We start from the raw sequence: 26,394 nt of genomic DNA, 5'->3' as shown, positions 1-26,394 counted from the left end.
CGCTCTAGACTGTCCCCACAGGCATCTCTTCAGCATCTGCACATGCACTCTCCTCTACCCATGACTTCCAGAATGAAAGGGGCACTGTGCTGCCCAGCTGAAATCTGGGCCTGACACCAATTGCTGACTGGCCCAGGGCCTGCTCATTTGCAGCCTGCCTTTAGCCTGTTTTGCCCCTGACCAGCCTAGTCTTGGCTCTGTGCTTCAGCTATTGTAGACACATGGGGTCCACTACTCAGGGCTCTGCTGTTACATTCTTCGGGGCAGCTCATTTCCTAGGTACCCTACTGCTTGCCCTTCTGGCCTCTGGCCTGACCCTTCTGGTATCCTGATGGGTAGTGCCTGTGGCTTCTGCAGCTCACACCTATCCAACAGCAATCTCAGTCATGTCTACTACAGCTAAAAAGTCCAAGTGATATTCCTCAAAGGCATAGGAAACCTGAGAAGGCTCTCCAGACTGAAGACCAAATAATGTTTCCCAATACCCAAATAAACTGTTGTCTCCAGACCAGCTTGTTGAAGGAACAATTCCTTTACAGGCATCAGGGAAATACTTCACAGACTTCTCCATTTAAGCACTTTGCTTCTTGAGCATTTGTAATTATCAGGTTTATAAGCGACCTTATTAAAAGTAAGAGACAACTATCAGGGTGCTTATATAAACCTCTTGGCAAAAGGTCGTCAGATCTTCGACCGGATTTTAAGTCAAACAATATTGTGCAACTGAGCACACTTTAAACACCTTTTATCCCCCACTAGGGATGGATATACTTTTCTGGTGTGTAACTCAAACTTGTTTTCTTTGCCAACTGAATAATTAAGAGTTTGCACCTGTTTCTTTTCTTGAATTGATTCAACTTAACGAGCCCTGCTTTGTGGAGCTGTTATCCGAGATGCCCCACGGTAATCAATCCCATTGCTTTGCAAACAAAGGGTTTTCTTCTTGACAAAGGAGTATGATTATGAAATGCTTTTTTTCATGTACATGAAAACTTTATTTTAATACATATAATAATCACATGGTGTCTTAGCACATTTGTTGCTATAACAAAATACCCAAGACTGGGTAATATATAATAAGAAAAGACTAATTTTCTCAGAGGTTCTAGTCAGCATGGAGATGGTCCCACACCATATCCTGACATCAAAGAGGGCATCATATGATAAGACCAAGCAAGTGAGCCAGAGAGTTCATTGGCTAAATAGAGGCAGAAAGAATATTAGAGGAAAAACATACTCCTTTATTATATTCCTATGAATATATTCACATGTAATACAGTCATATGTAAAAAACAAATATATCCCATATACAATGTAGCAAACAAAGCAAAATGCCCAAGGGTTAAGTTGGGTCTATCTGAACATGCTGATCCCTTCCCAGCCCAGGGAGACCAGGTTTGGGTTTCTCTCTCCCTAGACAGTAACCACAGCAAATGTTGGATGATCTCTGGACCCTGAGTCCAAGGCTGTGCAAGACAATGTCTCATGAAGGGAGTGGAAGCCCAGAGACCTCCTGTGTCACATGGGATACTCAGGTGTCTCCAATATTCTCTAATGCTCAGCTGACACCCAGGCAGTGCACTGCCCCAGTGCCATGGTGTGGCAAGCTGACGGTAGCTGTGTTTCCTCAGCATAGCTCTGGTCAGCCACTAACGGCAGAGAGCAAAGCTCTAGTGGGGAGACCATGGTCAAGGCGAGCAGCCAGAGTGAACCCACGTCCCTAAGACAGAGGACAGGAGGGAGAGACAGGAGGTAGAGTATAAGTGTTAGCTTTTACTGTTAACTTTTCATCTTGGAATAGTGACATACGTTTTTAAGTTGCAAAAGTATGGCAAAGATTCCCTATTTGCCCTTCACTCAGATCCTCTAGATGCTGCTTCATGGAATTTGGTACCAGAACCAGGAAGTGGTACTGGTAAGACTATGTTTAGTCTACAGCCCCTCTTGCACTCCCATAGCTGCCCCTTAAGCATCTCCTAGCCTGAGCCCCAATCTGAGGTCACACTTGCTCTTTCCTGTTATTGCACACACTCACACAAACCACACGACCATATGTTTAGGAAGACTGCCAAGTATTCTGTTTGTTTTTGTCTTACATGAATCTTTACCTGGGGCATGTGCTATTGAAATTTTAATCTTCCAAACACTAACTTTACTCATAAACCATAGTTTCTAATGGAAAATAAGAAGGCACTAGACAGCCTGCCACGGATACACTTCAACTTTTAATAAGAACAAAGTTGTAAAAACAAACAGCTCACTAGTAACAAGACTTTCCCACCTACAGCTAAACCTCAGTATTTTGTCCCAAACCAATGGTTTATTTTTGCTACGCTGAGGTAAAGGGCCAGGCTGATGAGGAAGTATTCTTCCGTCTCTTCGATCCACACCAGCTCTGCATGCACTCCTCCTTCTGTGTCCATGTAGTCCACATAGTAAGTGTGCCCCAGGAAGTTAGAACCGTCAGAGGGGTAGGCGGCAGATCTCATGCACACTGGAGAACTCATACACCAAAAGGGCTTCCTGTGCTCATCCAGAAGGGTCACATCCACTACACAGCACCTCTGTAATTAAGATTAACAAGTGTCAGGATGAAATGCTCATTTTCACAGGAATTGTGACTGTAAAACCGACTGGAAAGGCTGCTTGTGGCATGCAACTCCAAAGTCCTCTCTCATACACACCACGGGACCTACTTTTTATCCAAAACCCAGCTAGTGCTTACCAGACTTCCTCATCCATGTGTGTGCACAAAGCTGTCAGTGTGGGCAAGTTAGTGCCGGAGCCTGTCTAAAGGCGAAGGTCTGCAGAAAATGAGAGGCCTGTGCCACTGTTTCCAAGAGGATGGCACCCTGCCCTGGACAGCAGCTTCTCCATGCTCCAGCAGACTGCTGCCTTCCACTCTCTTGACCCATTTTCTTAGGGCTCCGAACTTCCGGCCTCAGGTTTCTTTTCTTCGTTGTCCACCATCTTCTGTTCACACTGTGACTGGCACTAGGCTCCCCATCCACCTGTGTCTCCCTCTCTTTCAAGTCTCACCATCTCCTCAGAGACCCCGACTGCTAGTGGACCAAGAACAGACTCCTAGGATCCATTCTTCACCTCAGTTACTCATCCTCACACTCTGACTCCACACTGCGCCTCCTGTGAATGCGACACTTCCGGAATCAGCACTGTAGGCCCTGCTTCTCACTTGTCTCTTCACCTTCCTACTTACTCAGCTTCTCCTGGTTCCCAGCCCGTCACTAGATGACAGATTCACCAGAATTTTGTCACTGTGATGCACTTCTAGTGCATCCTGAATTACATGCTGTGAGGCACAACTATGCGTTAAAAGAAGTTACACACAGCACTATCTTAGTAAATTCTGCATAGGTAACATACATGTAACATATAACACATGTGTGTTTGTGTGTGAGCAAAGGTTTGGGAAGCATCATGGCCCATGACCCCTAACCTACCAGTCCTCTAACTCTCCTTGGGCCTCCTCATCTCAGTCACTTCCATTTCACTGTTCTTCACTGGATGACCTCTTCCTCAATGCTTTATCTCACCTGGCTCCAGATCGACTAAAACCCAGCTGTGCCTGAGTCAAAGTGTCCCATGTGTGTCTGGATCTGATTGCCCAGCACAGCAGCAGAGCCACAGATGGCTATCCCCAGGTAGCCATGGTCACGCTCAGAATTCCGTCTTTTGAGTCTACTGTGCATTACACACCTTTCTCCTCCCAGAACTGGCATACTGCGCCCTCTCCTCTGAACCTCTGTGCCGTACTCATAGGGTGCCCCTGCACATCATGTCCTCTTGCCAGAGAGATGTGAGAAGAGCACCTTCCTCTCTTACACACAACTATGTCCACATCACCTCCTTATGCACATCTGTGTTCAGTGTGCTTTTAGCAGTGGGTTGGGATGGTCCACCAACAAGGAGGGAGCCTCTGACACAAGTGAGCGCGCTCTCTCTTCCACCAGCTTTTAACGTTCAGACATGTTCAAGTGACTCTGGGAAGAGGGGGACCAGAAGGAGGGAAGAGGGGAGGGGACAAATGGACAGACACACAGGAGAAATAACCCTCCCAGAGCCTTGGCACCCTTGCTCTCTCTTATCTCTGCAGACAAATCTATCTTCCCTCAGTCCAAAGCCTTACCTCCTGCTCACACTTCAACCCACTCTGACCCACCTCCTCCTAAAGTCTCTAAACACAGTGAACATCTGTTCAATCTCCACCTGGGCAGGCTGAACACTGCTTATCATTCTGGTTACAAATACCACCTTCCTAGCACTTCCAGAACCACCCATGGCTTCCACCAGGCCTACTACTAGTGGCCCCCACAGCTTGACGGAAGCATTGGTTTTATTATATATAATCACTCTCTCTCTAGATGGAATCGGTCTACATCCACAACTCACAATAATCAAGGTGTCCATGGCTTCCAAAGTGTACCTCCAAGCTGAACCTCTTTCAGATTCAAGGACTAAATATATAAGTTTTTGCTCAACAACTTGGATGACCCAAAGGTCAATCAAGTTTGGTGTAATTTACTCCAACCCATGATCACCCCAGTAAACTGCACCTCGCTTGGGTACTGTGGTGGCACCACTGGCTATCGGCTGTCTGGTTTGGTGCCACCCAACTTCCTCTTGCCCTCGCCATCCACCTGCAGCCCACCACTAACCCTGCCTGGTCTGGATTAAATGCAAACTGAGGCCAAGCTTTACTGCAGATTTCTAAGCCCGGGCTCTGTCTGGGAAAAAAAAAAAAGATAATTTGTAGTCACATATGCCTATTAAAAATATAAATAAAAGAAACTCTTTTGCTTGCGATTGTAGACACAGCCTTCTAATGTATAAAACACCCCTCTGGGTAAATGCTGATGAAGTGTACCACCTAAATCTGGTTCTGTTAAAAGAACAAAACAATGATTTGTTACGCTGCTTTCTTTGAAGTGACGTGTGAGCTTGACAGAGGTCTCTGAGGGTCTGGGCTTCATGGCTCCCATGAGAAAGTGCTGGTTTACTAGGGCTCAGGAGTACAGGGAGTAACACTTGCTGGCTTGGTAATGATGCAGTGGGGAGCATCCCAAGCCAGGCCAGGAGCTCACACATCTCTGTGGCGGAGGTTCAACTTGCAGGTCACGGATCAGTTTTCCTCTTTCTAAGAAGATGGGGGTAGAAACAAGTTGCAGATGATTGCATTGACTAAATGTCATGTGACCCGCACAAGGCAGTGTTCTATGGTCAGGCACTGTGCTTCTCGTGCAATGGTGTGCACAACCAGGTCTGTGTCAAGTTGCCTGAGGTGTTCAGTATCATTCACAGTGACACACTCCCTCATCTGTCTGTCTCTATTCCTTCAGAATCTCTCATTTATAGATCTCTTTTGGCAATCCTTTTCTTATGTCTTCCTTTGGTTTTTCCTTTATGCCGTGTCATCTTATACATTAGAAGGTTACACCTACAATTCCCAGGCAGAAGAGATTATCTTTTATTTCTATTTTTAATAGTCATATGTGTCTAAGATTACCTTATTTTTCAGGCACCGCCTTACTCTGTAGCCCAGGCTAGCCTGTACTGGTTGTTATCCTCCTGCCTTAGTTTCTCAGTGTGTGAGGTAAAGGCATGAACAAGTACATCCAGCTAAAGCCTTTTTGTACTTTATGTTCTTCCTTTAAACAAACAAAACAAAGAAAGTAAACCCCCTAAAGCCAATTTCTTAAACTGCGTTTTTACTGTTCACTGTGCTTAGGGTGGTCAGATTCCTGCAGGGAAATCCCTGAGCTATACAGCACACACATGGAACATGGTGTCCCTCACTTGGATACTTTCTTTGGGAACTCCAAGGATAAATTAGCCATAACACATAACACTGGCTCCAAACATAAGTGGTATATCTACATCCACCCAACCTCTAACTCAGGAGACAACAAACTCTTCCCTGTGAGAAAAGGTATTATTGGAGAAACTGTCCAGGGCCATCCACCCACTACTTCAAAGGCTCAGAATCCCGCTCTAGAAACAGTGCCCTGAGCTTGCTGGAGGGCCAAGTTCTGCAGCTGTTAGTGCAGCCTCTGAGAAACATTGTGGAAGTCCCCAGCAGACTTGTTGTTAAAGGACTCCTTAGGGTTGAGTCTTCCTTACATGCAGTTCCGGGGGAGGCTTTGTTTTCAATCCCAGAGCTAGGATAAAGCTTTGTCTCCATAGAATTACCATACTTCCCTTTTTAACCCCAGAGAACTAAACACCTGCTTTGATCTTGTTGTGAAGAGAAAACGGAATTAAATAACTTTAAATTTACCCTGACCCTTTAAGCTTGCCATATTTATATTCTGCCTTTCTTGGTCCTCAAGGTCTATTTTTAACGTTAATATTTTATTTTAATGTGTTTTTACGTCATGGCCATTTCAGTCTATCACAGAAAAACAAAAGGTCACATCTGTACCCAAATATATGAAACAATAATCTTTTATATGTGACACACACACAATTTGTACCAAGGTTTAAGATGTGCTCACAGATAAACAGGATAAGTAACGTATCCCAAATGGTCTTGGTCGGTGTCATTACAGTTCTGCCCAGATGTCTATCAAAGTGCAAGATGAACACGGTGCAGAGGCTGTCTGGGGTCACAGCCAACCCGTGACTCCCAGATTCCACTCACACCATTCAGTAAAGAGAACCAGGGGTAACCATGGGCACACAGTCACACAAGAGAATGGAACCATGGGAGATCTCTAATTTCTCTTCCCTTTCTTCCTGACAACCCCCAACACTAACCCAACTCTCCCCACCATTTGGTTACTTTTATTTAGCTGCTCAAGATCCTGGAAACTGGAACAGGAACTCAAAACTGCACAGCCTTCAAAAGGGTGAAAATGTTTCCAGCAACTGCTACTTGCCTGGCCAACCTTCAGCTCCTTCCTCTCTCCACTGGACAGACTGAGTGTGTAAGGGAATAGAGGGAACAGTCAAAGCTATTCAAACACAGCTACAGTCCACCTACCCATTCTACTCCTATACACTCCATGGACAGCAAAGATATTTGTGGTGGTTTGAATGAGAATGGCCCCCATAGGCTCATGTTTGAATGCTTGGTCCCCAGGTAATAGAACTGGTTGGGAAAGATTAGGAGGCGTGGCCTTGTTGGAGGAGACATGAACTGGGGGTGGGCATTAAGGTTTCAAAAGCCTACACCAGACCTAGTGTCTGTCTCTGTCTCTCTCTGCCTGTGGATCAGGATGTAAGCTCTGAGCTACTGTACCAGTGCCATGCCTGTCTGCTTCCCACCATGAAGACCATGGACCAACCCTTGTCTAAAACCAGACAAGGCCCCAGTCACATGTTTTCGAGCTGCCTTGGTCATGGTGTCTCTTCACAGCAATAGAACAGTAACTAATACAAAACATTAAATAAATACTTGATGAAGATCTCATTCTGCTAAAAGAATTCACAAATCTATAGAAACCAGAATACTTTTAAGGGAGGTTTATATATATATATAACAACAGACTTTTTTATTACACATAAGTTACTTGAAGAAAAAAATAACTTTTGTTTTTACCTCAATAAAGCCATCAAAAACATTAGTTCTCCATGCAAGGCCAACTTTTCCAATAAGAGGTAGGTGTTCTCTATTGTTTTTTAAACTTATCGCCATGAACTTCACATATCCATTCTCAATGCATCCTGAAATGATTTAAGGTTAGTTTAATTGCCGCATTTCAATGTAAGGCAAAAAAAAAAAAAAGTCTTTAGGCTGGCTACTCCTGAGGTATGCCTTGTACTGTGACGTTCTACTCACTAAGGACATGTGCACTGGAGACAGAGCACACTCTATCATGAGGCCTGAGTAGTAAACCTAGATCTCAGAGACTGGAGAGCAGATGTGGGTTCTAAGGAAACTGCCAAAGGTGAGTCAGAAGATGGCTGAGGAAATACATGCATGGTCACTGACGAGAAGACAAAGGCTCAGCCTCACTGGCTGTGTCAGCTAGCTTTCCATCACAGAAGATACTTACAAGGAGGGACGGCTTGCTATGACTCAGTTTTGAATGTTTCTGTCTATGCAGGCTGACCCCAATGCTTTTGGATGCGTGATAAATGTACATTAAAGAATACATGTAGAGCAAGCTGAGGTCCCACTGGACCCTTTAAGGGCACACACACCCCCATGACCTGAAGCGCCTCCCACAAACAGGAACCACTTCTGATAGGGTCCACTACCTCTCAATAATGCCAAGCTGAAAATCATGACTTTTAAAGTACATGGGCCCTTGGAAGAAGGGTCATTACAGATCAAGGCCACATTACTTGGTCATGTCATCAGTCATGGGAATGGAAAAGGACAAATACTAACAAGCTTAAGGAAAGAGATTCAAATTATGTCAAAGAAAGAAAATCAAATGGGATCAAGAAATGAGGAAGGACTAAAGAGCAGGTGAACAAGAGGAGGGAAAGGAAGAAACCCATTGCAGAAACCTATCTTTGCATATGCTCTTAAGCAAGCAAAGTCCTGCACACGTTTACCAAAATCTGAGCCCAGTCTCTACATTCTACATCCCTCTTCTACCTGGCTCACAGGGCATACTAGCAACTTTGTCATCACCATGAAGGAGTGCATGTGTTCAGCTTCTTGTGACAACCAGTGCCTGCAACACTGCCCTGCTCCTATGAACACACACCTCAAGTTATTTAACACACCATGAAGTGACATCAAGCACAGTAATACTGCAGTATCTTCACTTGTACGTGATGACTTCAGAGACAGACATGTGCATAAAGGGGAGGTGTGACTCACTGGGCAAAGCAGAAGGAAAACATGGAAGGTTTGCACTTAGGTTATTTCATGGTGAAGCAGTTCATAGGAGACAGTGTAATACCATGAGACCCCATTTGGTTTTGAGTTATGTACATATGCACACACACTCCTATCACTAAGCTTGGCAGTCTAGTTGTTTCCCATGTACATATTTTGCACACATTCCCCTCTCTAAACAATGCACCTAGTAACCTCAGAACATCCTCAGCATGCCTACCCCCATATTCCCATCTCTAGATAACCCTGTATTTCCCCACCCCTGGTAACAATCACATTTAGACAGTTTCTTTTCAAGTGTATTCCCAATGTATCCAAGAATAAAGACTAAAAAGACCAATCCAGCCTGAACTGCTTTTTAGACTCAGGTACAATACGACAATTTATGTCCTTTGGTACCCTTCTAGGGTGAACTCCCTACTCATCATTGTATGGGAAAATGAACACATGACCTATCAACAAAAACAGAGAACTATCTTCACTACACCCCTGTCTTAGTTGGGGTTTCTACTGCTGTGAAGAGACACTATGACCACAGAAACTCTTAAAAAGAAAAACATTTCATTGGGGCTGGCTTACAGATTCAGAGGTTTAGTTCATTATCATGATGGCCGGAAACATGGCAGCACACGGGCAGACATGATGCTGGAGGAGCCGAGAGTGCTACATTTGGATCATCAGGCAGCAGGAAGAGAGCGACACTGGGTCTGGCTTGAGCTTCTGAAACCTCAAAGCCCACCCTAGTGATACACTTCCTCCAACAAGGCCACACCTACTCTAACAAGGCCATACCTCCTGATAGTGCCACTCCCTGGTAGCCAAGCACTCAAATCTGTGAGCTTATGCGGGCCACTCCTATTCAAACCACCACACCCCTTAATAACCAAACTCTTCCTCCTCTTGGAAACCATTCCTTTAAACAGTACTCGAAGGCCTTGAGCACTCTCTCACACATGGCTCCACTGTCAAGCTTGAAAATGTATCCTTCTATAACCAGCACTGTGGCTTTGCTCCTTTCCTCCAAATAAAGTTATCTTGTTTCTTTTGCAAACCACTCTGAGCTCTGGTTTTCAATTCTTTGGATAAGAGGCACAAACACCTGGTCTAGACTCTGACCACCAGCAACAATGGATGAAATAAAAATGACGCTGAGCTGCCTTGGGAGCCAAATCCCTACTCCAGAAGTTCTATAGTGTTTTCTGACTTAAGTATACGCAAAGGTTAACATCAAGGCTTCACCAGGTACCTCCTGCCTCCAGCCCCTGTTGCCACAGCAGCAGCTTCTGAAGGGGAAGCCCACCTTGTTCCCATGTGAGTGACAAGAATTGTCTGCTCCTCTCCTGTTCTCCCACACAGTAGATGGAAGGCAGGTGACACCATGCCAACAAGACTCCACACAACCCTACAGCAGATATCTTTTCCATGGACAAAGATCTTGTCCATCAAGGAACCATAAACAAAACTGGCAATTCACTAAAATGTAACACTACTAATCAATACACAAGAACAAACTACTGACATCTACAACTGTGTGGATAAAGCCTGAGTCCTACACTGAGCAGAAGAATCAGAGTACAGGGAAAGCCCAGAAGCACAGAGACAAACGGTGATACTATTTATGTGATGTACTAAATGTGAAACCAATCTGTGGTGGGAAAAACGGACCATCGCTATGAGAGTCTGCGACAGAAAGACAAAGCACAAACAGAAGTCCACTGTTGGCATCTGTGTCCGCCTCACCCTGGGGCCTTCTGCGTATTAGCCACACTTCCCACACGGCTGTGACTCTCAACAATTTAGTCCTTCAGAACTTCAACATTCATCTGTATGGATGTCAGCAATCTACCCTCACCTTTCCTCTTCTAGACCTCTACTGCACCTTGCCATTTCATTACATGCAATGGTTTCTGCATGCTGAGATCTGTTTTATCAAAAGCAATACTCTGGAAATAAAAGGCCATGTCCTTCTGTGGCCTATTAACAACATACTGATGACACATTTTCAGCTATGATCAGGGTTCATTTCTGTTTCAGAAATAAACGTAACATAGAAAAGGTGGAATGTAAAGAACATGGGGAGGATAGGTTGATTGGTAATTGATTTTTCTAATGCACAAGGAAGAGGGAAAGGGATAAAGAAGATTAGAACGGACTGAGGCAGGAATCACCAGAGTTATCTAAAGAGATAAGCCCAATAAAGGGAACCAGACTCAAGATTCCACCTGAGAAGCAAACAGGGTAACACAGAGTCACCTAGAAAGAGCAAGAGCAAGCACCTCTCACATAATGAACTCAAAGCTCTTTGCCATGTAGTATTAACCAGTATTGACTAGACCAGATACCACAAAGGGGCAGTCAACAACACAATGGTATAATCATTAGGTCCCAGTGGTCAGACAGAGCCGGTTGGTACTGCCTCTTAAGGAGAGAAAACCTTTGGTGTTCCTCATTGCCTGTTACGTTCTGACTTAACATCCCCCAGGCACATGCATGGTTTTTCTACATGTGTTTCCTTCCTGGCTAATTATTTTTAGACACCTTTGTTATTTTTCAAGTCTCCAGAAGAGAAGAAACTCAAGTACCTGAGGTCAGTTAGACGGTGGAGGGCGGAGAGACAGGGCTCCAGACACTGGGGCAGGAATGGTCTCTCCGTCCTCCTGTTACCCAGGCCAAACTCACACAGGTGAGGCTCTACTAGGGAGGTAAGAAGAGCACAACCTCCACTCTCTCCATCTGGTTGGCATGGTAACAACAGTGTCCGTAAAACCTACTCAAGTCTTGAGTCTCAGGTGGTCTCTACATAAAGATACATACATAAGCAGCAGGACTGTTCCTGACACTGATTAAAGAGAATAATAGATGTTCTTAGACTCTAAAACTTTACCACTGGCTAATTCGGCAGAGTCTGGAGCTTGCTCTTTTAAATTACTATGTTTACAGGTTCCAGCAGGCATTTCCCTAAGTCTCAGTTCTATTTCCACGGCTTTGCACCAATCAGTTCAGTCCACCTGAGTATAATTTACTTTCTAGACAAGTCTTCTCTTAAGTTAGAAGAAAATACATGGATCCTTTTGGAGGAGGGTTCTCTACGGCCTGCTCTGTTCTTGCTTAGGATACTTTTCATTCCCGACAGCAACAAGACAAGATGGTGGGGCCCTGGGTAAGAGAAGCGACACCTCGCCGCTGTCAAGTATCCTCTTCATGTGGCTTCACGCTGACTCGGTGAGTCCATGGCACAGCCAACCCCAAGAAGATACCAGAGACTCTCAGAAGTGAAAAAGGACCTCAGACCCAAGACCCGACGGCCAGGGAGGAGAGCTAACGAAGAAGGGAGCTGACCTCGAAGAATTAAAACAGGCCAAGAGATGGGCTGTCGTGGCACACGCTGTCTAGACATGTCCTGTCCCACGCTGGACATCAAGGGCCGCATCAAGTCAAAGCACCTGGAACTAAGATGTACCTCTGAACTCTTCAACACTATGAAGTGGTTTGTTAGGCTATGGTAGGTTGTGACTTTTAGAGCTTTGAATAGAAATTTAAAAATTCTAATAAAAAAAATGATCTGACACAGAATTCGGGTTTTTTTTTTCTTCTAAAATAATTTTGACATGGAAAGCACAGACGAATTTGTAAACAGAAGAGGAGTTGATAGGGAAGCAGATTTGAGATGATGAAAGAGACAAGAGACAAATGGTTAAATAAAGGTCTCGAGCAGGCAGGAGTGGATATATTTAGAAACTGGAAAGTCCATTTTGGAAAGAAGTGGGACAGCTTTCCCTCTGATCTAGGAAAAAGCAAGACTGCAAAGAGCTGTGACGAGTGAAGAGGTGAGGGCCGGGGAGCGCAGGGAGCAGGGCAGGAGGGCATGGGAGTAAGGGGGATGCAAGGTGCTGGGTGGTTATGAAGAGCTACAAAACACAGGGGCCATTAAGTAATTGCCTGGAAGACCTCTAAGTAGCAAGAAGGGACAACAGAAGTGTGACGTCCCGGGTAAGAGGCTGACTCCAAGTCAGAGTGACAAAGGTGGCCAACGCTGTAGAGGGAAGCACGGACGGCGAGGAAAGGGTCTCTGCATGCCACAGAGTGAAGATGGGAAGGGTGTCACTGGACTGCGTACTCAAGAAAGGTAAGCCAAAAAAGACCCAAGAGCCAGAAAGAGAGGAGACCCAGATAATCTATTAAAGTACAGAAAGAGGGACCATGGTCAGTTAAGATGCTTAAAATCCAAGAAGAGGCCCTAAGCTCGATATCCTAGAGATCAAAGATCTCGGGGTGCGCAAGTAAACTCACACCAAGGAAAAATTAGAAAACCTATCATTTACATTTGTTGCACTTATGTTCCCCAAATTACTTTATATAAGAGATTCTATTTCCATAATTCCCTTACAAAATATCTTACTATCTAAGACATCTTACTTAAACAAATCTCCTTGACAACAAATATACTTCAAAGAATTCAAATCACCAGCAGAAGTGAATGGAGAGCTGAGGTTAAATCTGGAGCAGCAGCCAGAGCAGCTGAAACAGGCCTAATCAAGGACGGCTCGTCTCCCGCCTCACCTGTGCGCCATGAGGACTTCATGGCGTGTGGTCTGTGTAGTCCCAAAGGCCTGGACTTCTAATACCCTGCTGTGGCCATTGGTAATTTTTCACCAGGCCCCACAAACTACACAGCTGTACTCCACAGTTAGGTAAGCTCTGATATGAGTAGCAGTCACTTGAATGCTTACTTCTCAGTCACTAGAAGTACAGAACAGGAAAAATGTAGTACATACTCCTAATGAAGATGCCATAGTGCAGTGTCTGCTCTAAGTCTCTAAATAATCACCACCCAGAAAGGACAACACTGCTTCCCATGACTCACGTGTCATGATAAATGCTTACAGAGTACAACCTGACCTAGAAACACAGCAAGCAATTAATATCAGGGACAGAGGGAATGAAAAAGCCACCTATTTTTAGGATCACAGCCACAAAAATAAGATAAAACGATATATGCACAAGATCTAGAAAGGACAACACTTCAAAAGAACTCACTTTCAGCTGTTGTAGACTGTACTCTTGGCACAAGGAAAAAAGACAATCTCTAACTTGATAACCTCTGAATTCTCTAAAGTTGTCTGCAGAGTCTTACAGATTAAGCCCAAATACTTAGCGTAGTCAAGACCTGAACAGGAAGCATGGCACAAAAACATGCAGGTGCAGGTCCAACATAACAAGTAGAAAAGGGAAACATTACCCCAAGGAGCTTAGTCATGCCAGCAACAGGAAGCAAAGCATTCCTGAGGAGGGAAAGCACAGCATCAACATAAAAAAATGTTCTCTGCTAAAGTGGTGTCAACTTGACTGCATCTGGAATGAAGTAAATGCAAGCAGCGGGCACTCCTGTGGAGGGTCAGCTTATCTGAAGCAGGATGACCCACCCCAAAACCAGATCAAAGGACAAGGGAAAGGAAACTGCTTTTGGCCTGCTCGCCCTCACTTCTGCAGACAAGAGAACCACTATTCCATTGGCTCTCAACCATGGGAGTCCAACGACCCTTTCACAGAAGTCACCTAAGGTCTGTTGAAAACAACAGACATTGCCATTCATAACAGTAGCAAAATTACAGTTATGAAGTAGCAACAAAAATAAACTTCCAGGCCTTCTGCTCTAGCAATTGCTGAAACACTCAGCTTTCTGGTCTGAACTATGGATTCTTGGCCTCTCCAGTGTGAAACAGCTACTGCTGGAGTACCTGGACTGCGTCTGTAAACTAATCAAACAACCCCTCTTGATGTGTTTATATATCTACTCTATCCACTCTGACCCTTTCGAGAACCCTAACACATTGTACAGCAAAATCTAAATAAACAAAGAAATGGGCCAAACTCTAAATAAAAATCAAGTATATTTGAGCTGGGAATATACATACTGTTCCACTCAGTAGTGGAGTGCTTGCCTTGTATGACCAAGGCCCTGGATTCAATCTTAATAAAACCTTAATTCCTTCTAGATTAAATGCAAAAATTCAACAAGACTCTGATAAAATCCCGTAAGATATTTGGTACTCTAGCCAAGTGAATACATGTAAGATAAATATTTATATAAACATAAAAAGCATAAATAGGTAACAATAAATCACTAATTTCTTAAACTAGGGTAGAAGACATTCATTTTCATAACAAAATAAGTAAGTCTGAACTATCTGCTTCCCTACCGGAGGCAATCACCCTGAGAGAAAAGGGTGAGAACTGAAGAGAAGTAACTAACCTATAGGAACTAAGGGGAGTGTACGTCTGATTTTAGAAAGTAGGGTGTTCTATATAAAACAATTTTAGAAGAAATGTTTTAAAACCACATCTAAATGAAAACTTTTGAGATAGCTATATGTACAAAATTAAAAGGCAAAAGACAAAATGGAAGAACTATCTGGAACAAGTAAACAAAATGGAAGAACTATCTGGAACAAGTATATGCACACAAGTCATAACATTTAAAATAACAGAACTACACACAGAAGTGAATACCACTGGGAAAGAAACATGAAAATAAATCACATAACAGCACCTCCTAGCCCTTGCAATGACTGTCTTCTCGTAGGCTCTGCTGTCCACATGTGCACAGTGGTAAACTGCTGACATGAACAGTAAGAGGTGGTGGTGAAGCTGGATCTCAGGGGGATAAGAGGGCATCTACTATCAAAGAGTCTGTGGTGTGGTCACTGTGGTGACCACAAACCTCAGGTCAAACTGACGCACCATTGTTATCTCTCAAATCATTAGAGATTTTTCAAAGTAACACTGAGGACAACCATGCTCCAATGATGAGAAATGAAAGTCTAAACGCCCAATTGGGAGATTGGGCCAATAAATCAGGATAAACCTAACAGTGGAATTTCATACAATCTTTCAAAGTCAAATTTTTCTAAAACTAGAAAATGCTCACGATGCAGTGTCAAGGAAAAACAGAGAACAATATTTCCAAATAATTTCTACAGAGAAAGTATTATGAATTTGAAAAATGGACCAAACTATGAACAATAGTTGCCTTTGGGGATTTTATTTACTTTTTTTGTAAAGATCTACAGATTTTGAAACCTTGTAATAACAAAAAAATTCTGGTTTCTAGTTTAGCATGAGCATTGGAAGACACCATTCTGCCCTAAGAACAAGTAATTCTGAATAAACTAAAAAATAACTATTGCTAGATGAACAGGGAAAATGGACTCACAGAGCAAAACCACTGTCCCTACAACTTGACAACAAACAGGAGAACTCAGGAAGGTTCAAGCTCTTAATCCTGCTCAGAAACCTGAGCAGTAACAAACCTGAGCCAACTCCAGAGGCCTCTATCATGGGCAAGTACAGTTTGTTATCTCTAGGACGCAACAACAAAAACTATTCTCCCAGCAGGAAAACAACCAATGTTTTAGCATAGCCCAATCTGTCCAGGTAATGGGAAATATCAACTACAGCCTCCTCTAGCAGCCTCAGTAGTTAAGAGAAGAACTAAGAAGCGCAGATGAAATACACAGTATTGAGTCACAGCCCACTAAAGGACTAGAGAAACACATATCAACATACCGATCCCATTACTAAGGGCCCATTTTCTACAGTTCCTTTGATCCAGTGGATTCTGGCCAGTTAGGTGGGAGGGACGGTAAAGGAGGAGGCATTAGGTATTGATAAAGATGCAGCAATCCTCAGTGTGTAATGACTGAACAGAACAGCACCAACTATGTGAGCAAGCAGAACTGCAAGGAGAGGTATCTACTGATGGAAATGGAGACTTCACCACCTTCCCACCAGAAGTCGACAGACCCAGCCAGCAGACTATCAGTAAGGACATAGTTAAACTCAAAATTAGCATTAACTGCCCAGGTATAATGGGCATCTACAGGCTGCCTTACCTAACAACTGTGGAGTACATATTTTTCTCAAGTTCACATAGAACACTCACCCAGAAATATTGTACCATTGACCATAAAATCATAAAAGGACTCCAAATGATATGGTGTCTTCCTCTAAATTACAATGGAGTTAAAGTAAAAAAAAGGACAATAAAGTCAGCTGGAAATTTTCAACATGTCATGGTGATTAAACAAACTTCTAAATAACACAAAGATCTGATAATACATAGAGATTTTAGAATATTTTAAATTAAATGATATAAATATATTTACTTTTCTCAATGTTCTGACAAAATACCTAACAGAAACAAGCTATAAAAGAAGAAAGATTCCTTTTGGCTCCTGATTTAATGATTTTAATGAATTTAAGGATTTCCGTGATCAACATGGAAAGGTCGGTATGAAGCAGAGAAGGACAGATCACAGCATGGCAAGGAAGCAGAGGAAGGGTACCACCTACCGGCACCACGCTGGCCTTCTTCTCCTCCCCTTCATCCTACCCAGGCCTCCAGCACATGATAGTGTCACCCACACAGTCCTCTGGAAAAGCCCTTAAAGACACACCTAGAGACGGGCCTCACTGTCCACAGTGATTCTGAATACCGTCAGGCTGACAATGAAGATCAACCCTCAGAACAACTTACCAAAGTGTGTGAGGTGTAGTCAAAGTGGGGCTTCGAGTGGAATTTACAGCACTAAACACACACTAGAAAAGCAAGACAATTTCAGTTTCTACATACTAGAAAGCCACGAAAGAGTGAATTAGTTCTAAAATAAGCAGCAGAAAAGAAATAATAAAAATTAGAATAAAAATCAGTGAAATCACTAGAGGAAAATCAAAGAAACCAAAAGGAAGTTCTTAAAAAATAAAATCGATGTATATAGCCAAACTAAGAAAATAAGAGTGAATATAAATTATATAATTGTCAGAAATAAAAAAATGGGACATCAGTAAAAATTTGAAGAAACATGAAAGAGCAGTAAAGGAATACTATGAACAAATTTGATAACCTAGGTTTCGAGTCCGTGAAAAACATCATCTGCCACCGTTTAGATGAGATGATAATCTGACCAGGCCCATCACTATCCAAGGAACTGAGACCATGATTAACAATCTTCCAAAAAGTAAAACACAGGATCAAGTTATTTCACTGGAAAATATGTAAGAAATGATACCAATTTTCTAAACTCTCTTCCAAAACATATAAGCAGAGTGAAAGCTTCTAATGTATTCTATGAACAAATAAAAACACATAATACCACCTGTTCAGGACTAAAAGAAAAACCCTGAATAAACTATGACAAGAAAGGAACTTCCTTAACTGATAAAGAATAGGTATTTTAAAAGTTACAGTTAACAACACAGTTATGGAGAAAAACTCAAGCTTTCCCTAAGATCTGAGAAAGGAAAGGATGTCTCTTCTCATTGCTGCCTGACAGGACTGTGCTGGAAGTCTCAGATAACGCAGTAAGACAAGGACAGGAAATATAAAATGACTGGTCTTCTATCAATACACCTACCAACTAATATCTGAAACAATAAATTTGTAAAGAAAAAGGGTTTATTTTGACTATAATTTTGAAGGTTTCAGTTCATCATCAGTCAGCCCTCTGCTTTGGTGCCATGGAAAGGAAGCTCATCCTAACAGCAGCACACAGTACAGCAAGACCACTCACTCACCTCATGACCACAAGTGACAAGGAGACAGGCTGCCACCCTACAACACCCAGGGCATGCCCACAGTGAATGCAAGACCTCCACTAGGCCCCCTTCCTAAAGTTTACAGCATTTCTCTACAGCAACAACCAAGTCAAGTTCTTAGCACAGGGGACTACAGGAAACATTCCTGATCCAAACTGTAGCAAAGGGTACCCTAACTGAAAAGAAGAAAAGTTTGTTCACAGATGGTATGATTATCAATGTAGAAGATGCAAAACACTAAGAAGTGACAACCTTCCAGCATGAAGGAAGCTTCTGGCTCAGTTCCAGCTTGATCTCTCTACTTCTTGCAACCAGGATGCTTTGTCTACTTCTGGTGGGCAAGTAAGAGGAGTCACTTAAGTATGTTTTTTCTTTTTTGGGGGGGTGAGGCTGGGCCCTACCTAAAATTTGGCAATTTCCTTAAAAAGTAAACATATTCTTAACACATGACCTAGTTATTATGTTTCTTACTGTTAACTCAAATATGTTGAGTTAAAAATATGCCTATACAGAACCCTGCATACACATATTTATAATAATTTTAATCAAAATTCACCAAACTTAAAAATAGACATGATGTCCTTCAGTAGATTAGTGAAAAAGCTAGCACATCTGAACAGTACTAAGGAAGGATGAGCTGCATCACACTAAGACCCCAGCGACAGGAACCCCACAGCCATTCTGTAAGACAGTACTAACAAAGGATGAGCGGATCACACCAAGACCCCAGCGACAAGAACCCACAGCCATTCTGTAAGACAGTACTAACAAAGGATGAGCTGATCACACTAAGACCCAGCGACAGGAACCCCACAGCCATTCTGTAAGACAGTACTAACAAAGGATGAGCTGATCACACTAAGACCCAGTGACAGGAACCCCACAGCCATTCTGTAAGACAGTACTAACGATGGATGAGCTGATCATACTAAGACCCAGCGACAGGAATCCCACAGCCATTCTGTAAGACAGTACTAACGAAGGATGAGCTGCATCCCACTAAGACCCCAGCGACAAGAACCCCACAGCCATTCTGTAAGACAGTACTAACGAAGGATGAGCTGATCACACTAAGACCCCAGCGACAAGAACCCACAGCCATTCTGTAAGACAGTACTAACGAAGGATGAGCTGCGTCACACTAAGACCCCAGCGACAAGAACCCCACAGCCATTCTGTAAGACAGTACTAACGAAGGATGAGCTGCATCCCACTAAGACCCCAGCGACAAGAACCCCACAGCCACTCTGTAAGACAGTGCTAACAAAGGATGAGCTGCATCCCACTAAGACCCAGCGACAAGAACCCCACAGCCATTCTGTAAGACAGTACACATGAAGGATGAGCTGCATCCCACTAAGACCCAGCGACAGGAACCCCACAGCCACTCTGTAAGACAGTACTAACAAAGGATGAGCTGCATCCCACTAAGACCCCAGCGACAAGAACCCCACAGCCATTCTGTAAGACAGTAAGCCATTTCTTGCATTTTTTATTGATAACTTTGGTTCTTTGACAACTCCATACACGGATATAGTGTATTGTTTATTCTCACCACCATCCTTCCTGTGTCTCCCTCTCTGATTCTGTCTCTTCCTCCTCCTTATAGGGTGCTTTCCCATACCCCCATCTTTTTGTTTTGTGACCCACTGAGTTTAACCAGGACCAGACATGTCACTAGATTTGGATATATCCATTAGAGCCTGCTGAGCTCAGCAATGGGGAGACGACAAACAATGACTATCCTCATCCAGAATCCATCAGTAGCCAACAGTTCAGCATGGAAGGGTAGGGCCTCATAAGCTCCACACCGAAGTCCATGACTGTCTGTTAACCAACAGTGTTGTACAGGTCCAGTATAAGCAATCGCAGCTGCTCTTAGACATTTATAGTAGCTGTCACATCCCACAGGTAGTACCTCTCAGGGCTTCTCTTTATCTTCTGGATCTTATGTTCTTTTCACTCTCTGTTCCACAATGTCAGCCTCAGAGACAAGGTATAAAAGTCCTCTTTAGGGTAGTCAACTGTCACTAGTTCTACGCACCCTGGGCAGACACAAACCTCTGCACTCACCACTGTTCACTACTAACAGAAGCTTTTCTGATTAAAGATAACAGTTGTAATTACCTGAGTATAAACACAGATACTTAGAACGTAGTTTAGTGCTATATCAATTTATCTAAACAAGAGCCTATGATCTCCCTAGGCATGTGTCTTTGACTACAGGGTTCATAGTACCAGGTATGTATTTCCTCCTATGGAAGAGACCTCAAATCCAATAAAAGCTGTTGGCTACCCACATAAGTCCTGCCATTATTGCACGAGTAGGCACATCTTGCCTTGCACGTTGGCGTTATAGCTTGCAGGATCATTGATGCCTTATATGTCCCAGCAGCCTCAGTAAAACCTTCCAGCTCAGTTCCAGCTTGATTTCTCTACTTCTTACAACCAAGATGTCTGATCTAGTTCTGGAGGCCAATTAAGAGGAATCACTTAAATCTGTTTTTTGGGGTTTTTTTTTTTTTTTTTTTGGTTTTTTGTGGGTGGGGGGAGGACTGGGGCCTACGTAAAATTTGGCAATTTCCTTTAAAAGTAAACATACTATTAACACATGACCTAGTAATTGTTCTCCTTACTGTTTACTCAAATATGCTGAGTTGAAAATATGTCTATATAGAACCCTGCATACACATATTTATAGTAATTTTAATCAAAATTCACCAAACTTTTAAAAATAGATATGATGTCCTTCAGTAGATTAATGAAAAAGCTAGCACATCTAAACAGTACTAATGAAGGATGAGCTATCAAACTATGAAAAATAGAAAAATAAAAACCTTACATGTTACTAACTAGAAGTCAATCTGAGGTATATGCATTTCATGATTCCATCTGTGTGACATTCTGTGTGAAATCTGTGAAGAAAACACAAACTATGGAGACAGTACAAAGATGAGTGATTTCCAGACATTGAGGAAAGGTGAGGAGCAAAAGGCAGAACACAGAAGACTTTTAAGGTAATAAAACAACTCTGTATAACACTTAACAGCAGATACACACCATTAAAGTTTGCCCAAACCCGTAAAACACATGACAAAAGTGACTCTACTGTAAACTATGGTCTTTAGGCTGTAACAGCATGTTGCCATGTGGTCACCAGTTGTAACTAATGTTCTTCTCTAGTGAGGCATATTAAAGGGGGAGGCAGAGGTATCAGTATGGGATAGTTCTGCATCACCTTCCTCTCGGTTTTGCTATGAACCTTCAAAGTCAAAGGCTAGGAGCATCAAGCTTTGCTATTAAAATCACTTCTCCACTTCATTCTAACTACTCCTCTCAATACTGAAAAAAGACTACAATATACCATGCTGGGCAAAACCTTTCTCTTTCTGCTTCTGAAAATGGGTAATAATTAGCTTGATACTAAGATCAAATAAGTATACATTCCTTTATCGTCTGCATTGCTGATCAGGCCCTTTGGCAAGCTCAATTTACACTTCAAAGACACAACTGGACTATTTCCTCTGTTCACCAGGCTGTACCATAACCTAATCAAAATGTTAATGGGTAGTTGTGCAGAAAAGAACTAATACAGCATGCTGGAGTCCAGCTATTCTTCACAAAGTCTGCTCACAGGGACAGCCTTTGAAAATTTAGGAATACGGAATTCAAGAGAATCCCTCCACCTAGCTGATAAGTTTGCTCACTGTGCCTAATGCCTGTGCTGCATGGTTTATACTGAGCATCTCTTTGCTTGTAGAAATCTGGAAATAGGGTAGACCTAGACAGCAGCCCCCTTAAAAACCTGAATCTCTAGTGAGATCTTATTAGCTCTCAACAGTCCTAGAGGAACTAGGTGGACCCATGTGAGAACAGTGAAAACGCCAGGCATTGGGTGGTTCCCAATGAATTTCACTCAACATACCTTTCCTCTTTGTTGATTTTATCTACTAAAATATCAGTATCCTAAGTACTGTGAACTGTCCCAGTGAGTCGATGAGCTTAGAAGTAGTCCTAACTGAGGTCAGTCTATCTGCCTTTAGAAAGGAAGGGAGGGAGGGAGGGAGGGAGTAAGAGAGAGAGAGAGAGAGAGAGAGAGAGAGAGAGAGAGAGAGAGAGAGAGAGAGAGAAAGAAAGAGAAAGAGAGAGAGAAAGAAAGGGAGGAAGGAAGGAAGGAAGGAAGGAAGGAAGGAAGGAAGGAAGGAAGGAAGAAAGGAAGGAAGGAAGGAAGGAATTGCACAAAGGAAAACCCATAAGGCACTTCTACAAAACTCACCTCTAATGTTAACTGACAAATCATTCTGAAGCGTTTCCTGTGCTGTTATTCCTCTCTCTCTTACCCTCTTATAAATCGAATTCAGACAGCAAAATACAACCTCATTTAATTTTCCCTTGTACTTAATTTTAATGGGAACACACACACAAAAAAACAGTCATCAATTATGTGGCGCTCTAGGGATCAAAAATTATTCTTTGAAAAGAGATTATATAAATCCCTTTAAAAAAAAACTTCAATATAGCTATGACTTGTCCAAGTGGCAAGTCTCAAAAGAAGAGTGCTAGGGAATCAAAAAAAGAGTGCTCACTACAATCTCAAAGAAAGAGTGCTGGGCAATAGTGTTTGCTGTGTAAACATGAGGACCTTAGACCAGCTCCCCAGCACCCATCTTTAAAAACACTGCCAACAGGAGCATCACGCATCTGAAATGCCACTACTGGGAGATGGAGAAAGGACTCCCAGGGGTTTTCTGGCCAGGCAGTCTAGTCAATTATTGAGTCCCAGGTTCAATGAGACCCTGACTCAAAAGTAAGGTAGAGAGCAATGGAGAAAACACCCAGCATTGACCACTGCCCTCCACAAGCACGCACAGAAAGAAGCGCACATACACACTTACATAACCTCAAAGAAAGACAACTTTCCAGTTCCTTAGATGAGTATGAGTAAGCTCCATAGAAAGAAGTCAAACAAGCCAAAGAGGAAGAAGGAATGACTGACCAAGTCAAGCTGACAGGTAGAAAAGCCTATCCAAACCGTGCCTTCCTATGAACAGTACCGCCTAGAAGCCTGGGCACATGAGGTCAGACCTTGCAGAGAAGAACACACATGCATCTAACTGGGCAGAGAGGGCAGAAAAGCAGGCCCGGGTGCTCATGGCTGGGCGCTGGATCCACAAGAAACAGGAAGGAAAAGCCCAGCAGCATCTGCGACAGTTTAAAGTGGGTGACAACGGCAAAGCTAGACAAGGACAATCCACAGGCTGCTCCATGAGAAGTGAGGCCATGCCCACCCCGAGCAGCCGTCGACGAGCCAACCTCACAGTTATCCTCACCCACTGTGATGCGAGAATCTAACCCAGGCACCAGGAACCATGACTGAAAAACAAAAACCTTCAAAGAACCTTTACAAAGTACATGAAATGAGTTACAAAGAGAAAATATTGTGACCAAGAGGTAGCCTGCATCAGACTCGCTGAAACGGACATATAATAAACTCTTTGAGGATTTGCATTCCTATATATTCAACTCCAGAGACCCTTTTTGCAAGTTAGGGAAACTGTTCTACACAACTCGTTCTACACCAACACTTTCAAGAAATAATACACTCTACAGGATGAAGACATACCCAGATATAAAGATATATCATGCTATACCTAGTTAACACACGTGATAATTATTCTCCTGTAAGTAACTGTTTGACAGATATAACTAAGTGGTTTAAAATAACCTGACAGCTTTGACTGTAAAGGCAGCAGTGGCATTCTGTCCCTCCCATCTAGGCTTCCATCTCTTCAGTGACACCACACTTCTCTAATGACAGGAGGGTAGTGGCTAATGTTTGCCGAGCAGATCCCATCTCACTCCTCATTTCAAAAACAAGGAAGGATCTGTTGGTGTTACCAGTTCACAATACAAAGGGTTTAATTTTAAAAGGAGAAGACAGGGGACAATTAGCTCAGTGAAGAACGGTGGCCCCCTCTCGCAGAGGGAGAAGCAGATGGCAGCAGCAAGGACCACACAAGGGCCTCAGATGTCATGGCAACAGTCTATTTCTTAAATTTTGTCCTGGCTCCCTGATTATAATCTTACTGTAGTCTAAAGCCTGCACCTACGGCATGCATAGAAAAGATTCCAATAGCTCACCATTAAAATTTCAAACCCAAGTTTTGCAGCCATCCCCCTATTCATTTTTCCAAAAGGACTTCCTTACCTGTCTACCTACTTACCTACCTACCTACCACACACATAGCTAACTGTCCATCTGTGCTGCTGGAAATAGAGCCTGTTGTCTTATACTAGGCAAGTGCTATATCACCGAGCTATATCCTAACCCCTCCAAATGTATTTCAGAATCAATTCTGCAAGTTTTACAATTCCCACTGAGATTTTTAAATAAACAATTGCCATCAATTTATAGATGAAACTGGTACACCCACATGATCGTTACTCAAAGATAGTATGCTAGAAACGGTCCCACCAAATAACCACGCTCAGGCTCTGTTTCTGTTATCCTTTCCCTGCTACAGTAATCTAGATACTGAACACTGCTAGTCTAGACACCCAAGACTAACTGCCTCATGTTTCTCCCTTGCCCCCCCCCACAAAAACATTCGAATGCCTCCGCTCAGCGCCCTACAGTGGCTCCTGGTGTCACCCTCTTGGTGGGTGGTGTGTGTAAGCACCTGGCTCAGCAAGCTCTCTGCCTCGCTGCTTAAAGCAGGGGTTTTGTCTGTCCTGTGCCTGGTTCACCCTCGACTCTGTGACCCTACTGTGTTCCACTGAGGCTGTCTCATTAGTGGCAGGCCAGGTTTCTCGTGTCTCACTGAGGATGAATGGAGCACAGAGCAACCTAAATTCTAGGGACATGATGATAAAACATTTCATCCTTGACAGGGACAAAGTGTTTTAAAAAAAAAAAAAAAACAGGGATAAAGTTCTGTCATCCTGAACTACAATGGCACAGCTGAAATTTACTAAATATACCACAAGGTACCAAGAGAGTTTCTCAAAAACAGTAAAGGACGATCCATTTGTGCTTTCAAAAGACACTGCAAACTCTGATGGCAACAGCTCCCTCTGCTGGCTCTTAGTGGGATCACGTGAAGAGGGAGGAAATGCACTGAACACACATAGGAAAGTCCTCTCACCTACTAAAGCCCTAAGAGTGGGGAGGGCGGGTGCTCGCACACAGCGCACAATCTAGAAACGGCAAATGACTGAATTTCACATTCCCTCACTAACTTCAACTCTTGCATGTTCTAACAACTACGTTATTACTGACAGGAGTGTCCCCTGTGTGGAGCTGGACTGGATGGTACTGCAGCACAGCAGACCCTGCTCTGACCACATCCAGGAAACCGAGGACTCTGGAAAGACAGTTAGAGGCAGACAGACAGTCTCTCTCTCTCTCTCTCTCTCTCTCTCTCTCTCTCTCTCTCTCTCTCTCTCTCTCTCTCACACACACACACACACACACACACACACACACACACACACACACACAGAGGGAGACAGGGAGACCGACCAACGGCTGTGCAGCCAGGTGCTTGCTCTGGAGTGAGGTGGGCCCAGGTGCAGAGGGAACCAATTCATGCAGCTTCATGGAATCAGAGGTGACCAGCTATTAGCTGCAGATCCCACGTCACTAACACAAGAGAAGAGGTTCTATGTCACAGTTTCACAATAATTCCTGAAGACATGAAACTGCAGAAGCAGCTACAAGGAGTGCTCACAGTGCATCAGGTCACTAGTGCTCACAGTGCATCAGGTCACTAGTGCTCACAGTGCACAAGGTCACTAGTGCTCACAGTGCACAAGGTCACTAGCCACTCCAGCGCAGACAGTCAGCAGTAGCCAGGCTAATTCTGCATACATAAACACACATGTATATGGACACATATAACGAAGGGGACAAGGATAACACAAACAAGGAAAAGGAATTATAAGTTGGTAGATTCTGCATACAGACAACACTGAAGCTCTCTGTTTAT

General features: G+C 43.3%; 1 protein-coding gene across 2 annotated transcripts in view; it reads right to left on the bottom strand.

Moving 5' to 3' along the window:
* Positions 1 to 2,205: 2,205 nt before the first annotated feature.
* Positions 2,206 to 26,394, bottom strand: part of Fbxo15 (F-box protein 15) — a 56,842-nt gene continuing 32,653 nt past the window's right edge. For both annotated transcript variants that reach the window (XM_059246591.1, XM_059246592.1), the window contains exons 9-10: positions 7,559 to 7,683; positions 2,206 to 2,564 (exon numbers count right to left, since the gene is read on the bottom strand). In XM_059246591.1, the coding sequence (XP_059102574.1) occupies positions 2,295 to 2,564; positions 7,559 to 7,683 (395 nt within the window). In that variant the 3' untranslated portion in view covers positions 2,206 to 2,294. The remainder of the gene's footprint in view (positions 2,565 to 7,558; positions 7,684 to 26,394) is intronic.

This window comes from Peromyscus eremicus, chromosome 19 (assembly GCF_949786415.1).
Source record: "Peromyscus eremicus chromosome 19, PerEre_H2_v1, whole genome shotgun sequence".
Classification (NCBI taxonomy): Eukaryota; Metazoa; Chordata; class Mammalia; order Rodentia; family Cricetidae; genus Peromyscus; species Peromyscus eremicus.
The sequence above is the reverse complement of the archived record's forward strand: the minus strand, read 5'-3'. Positions and strand labels throughout refer to the sequence as shown.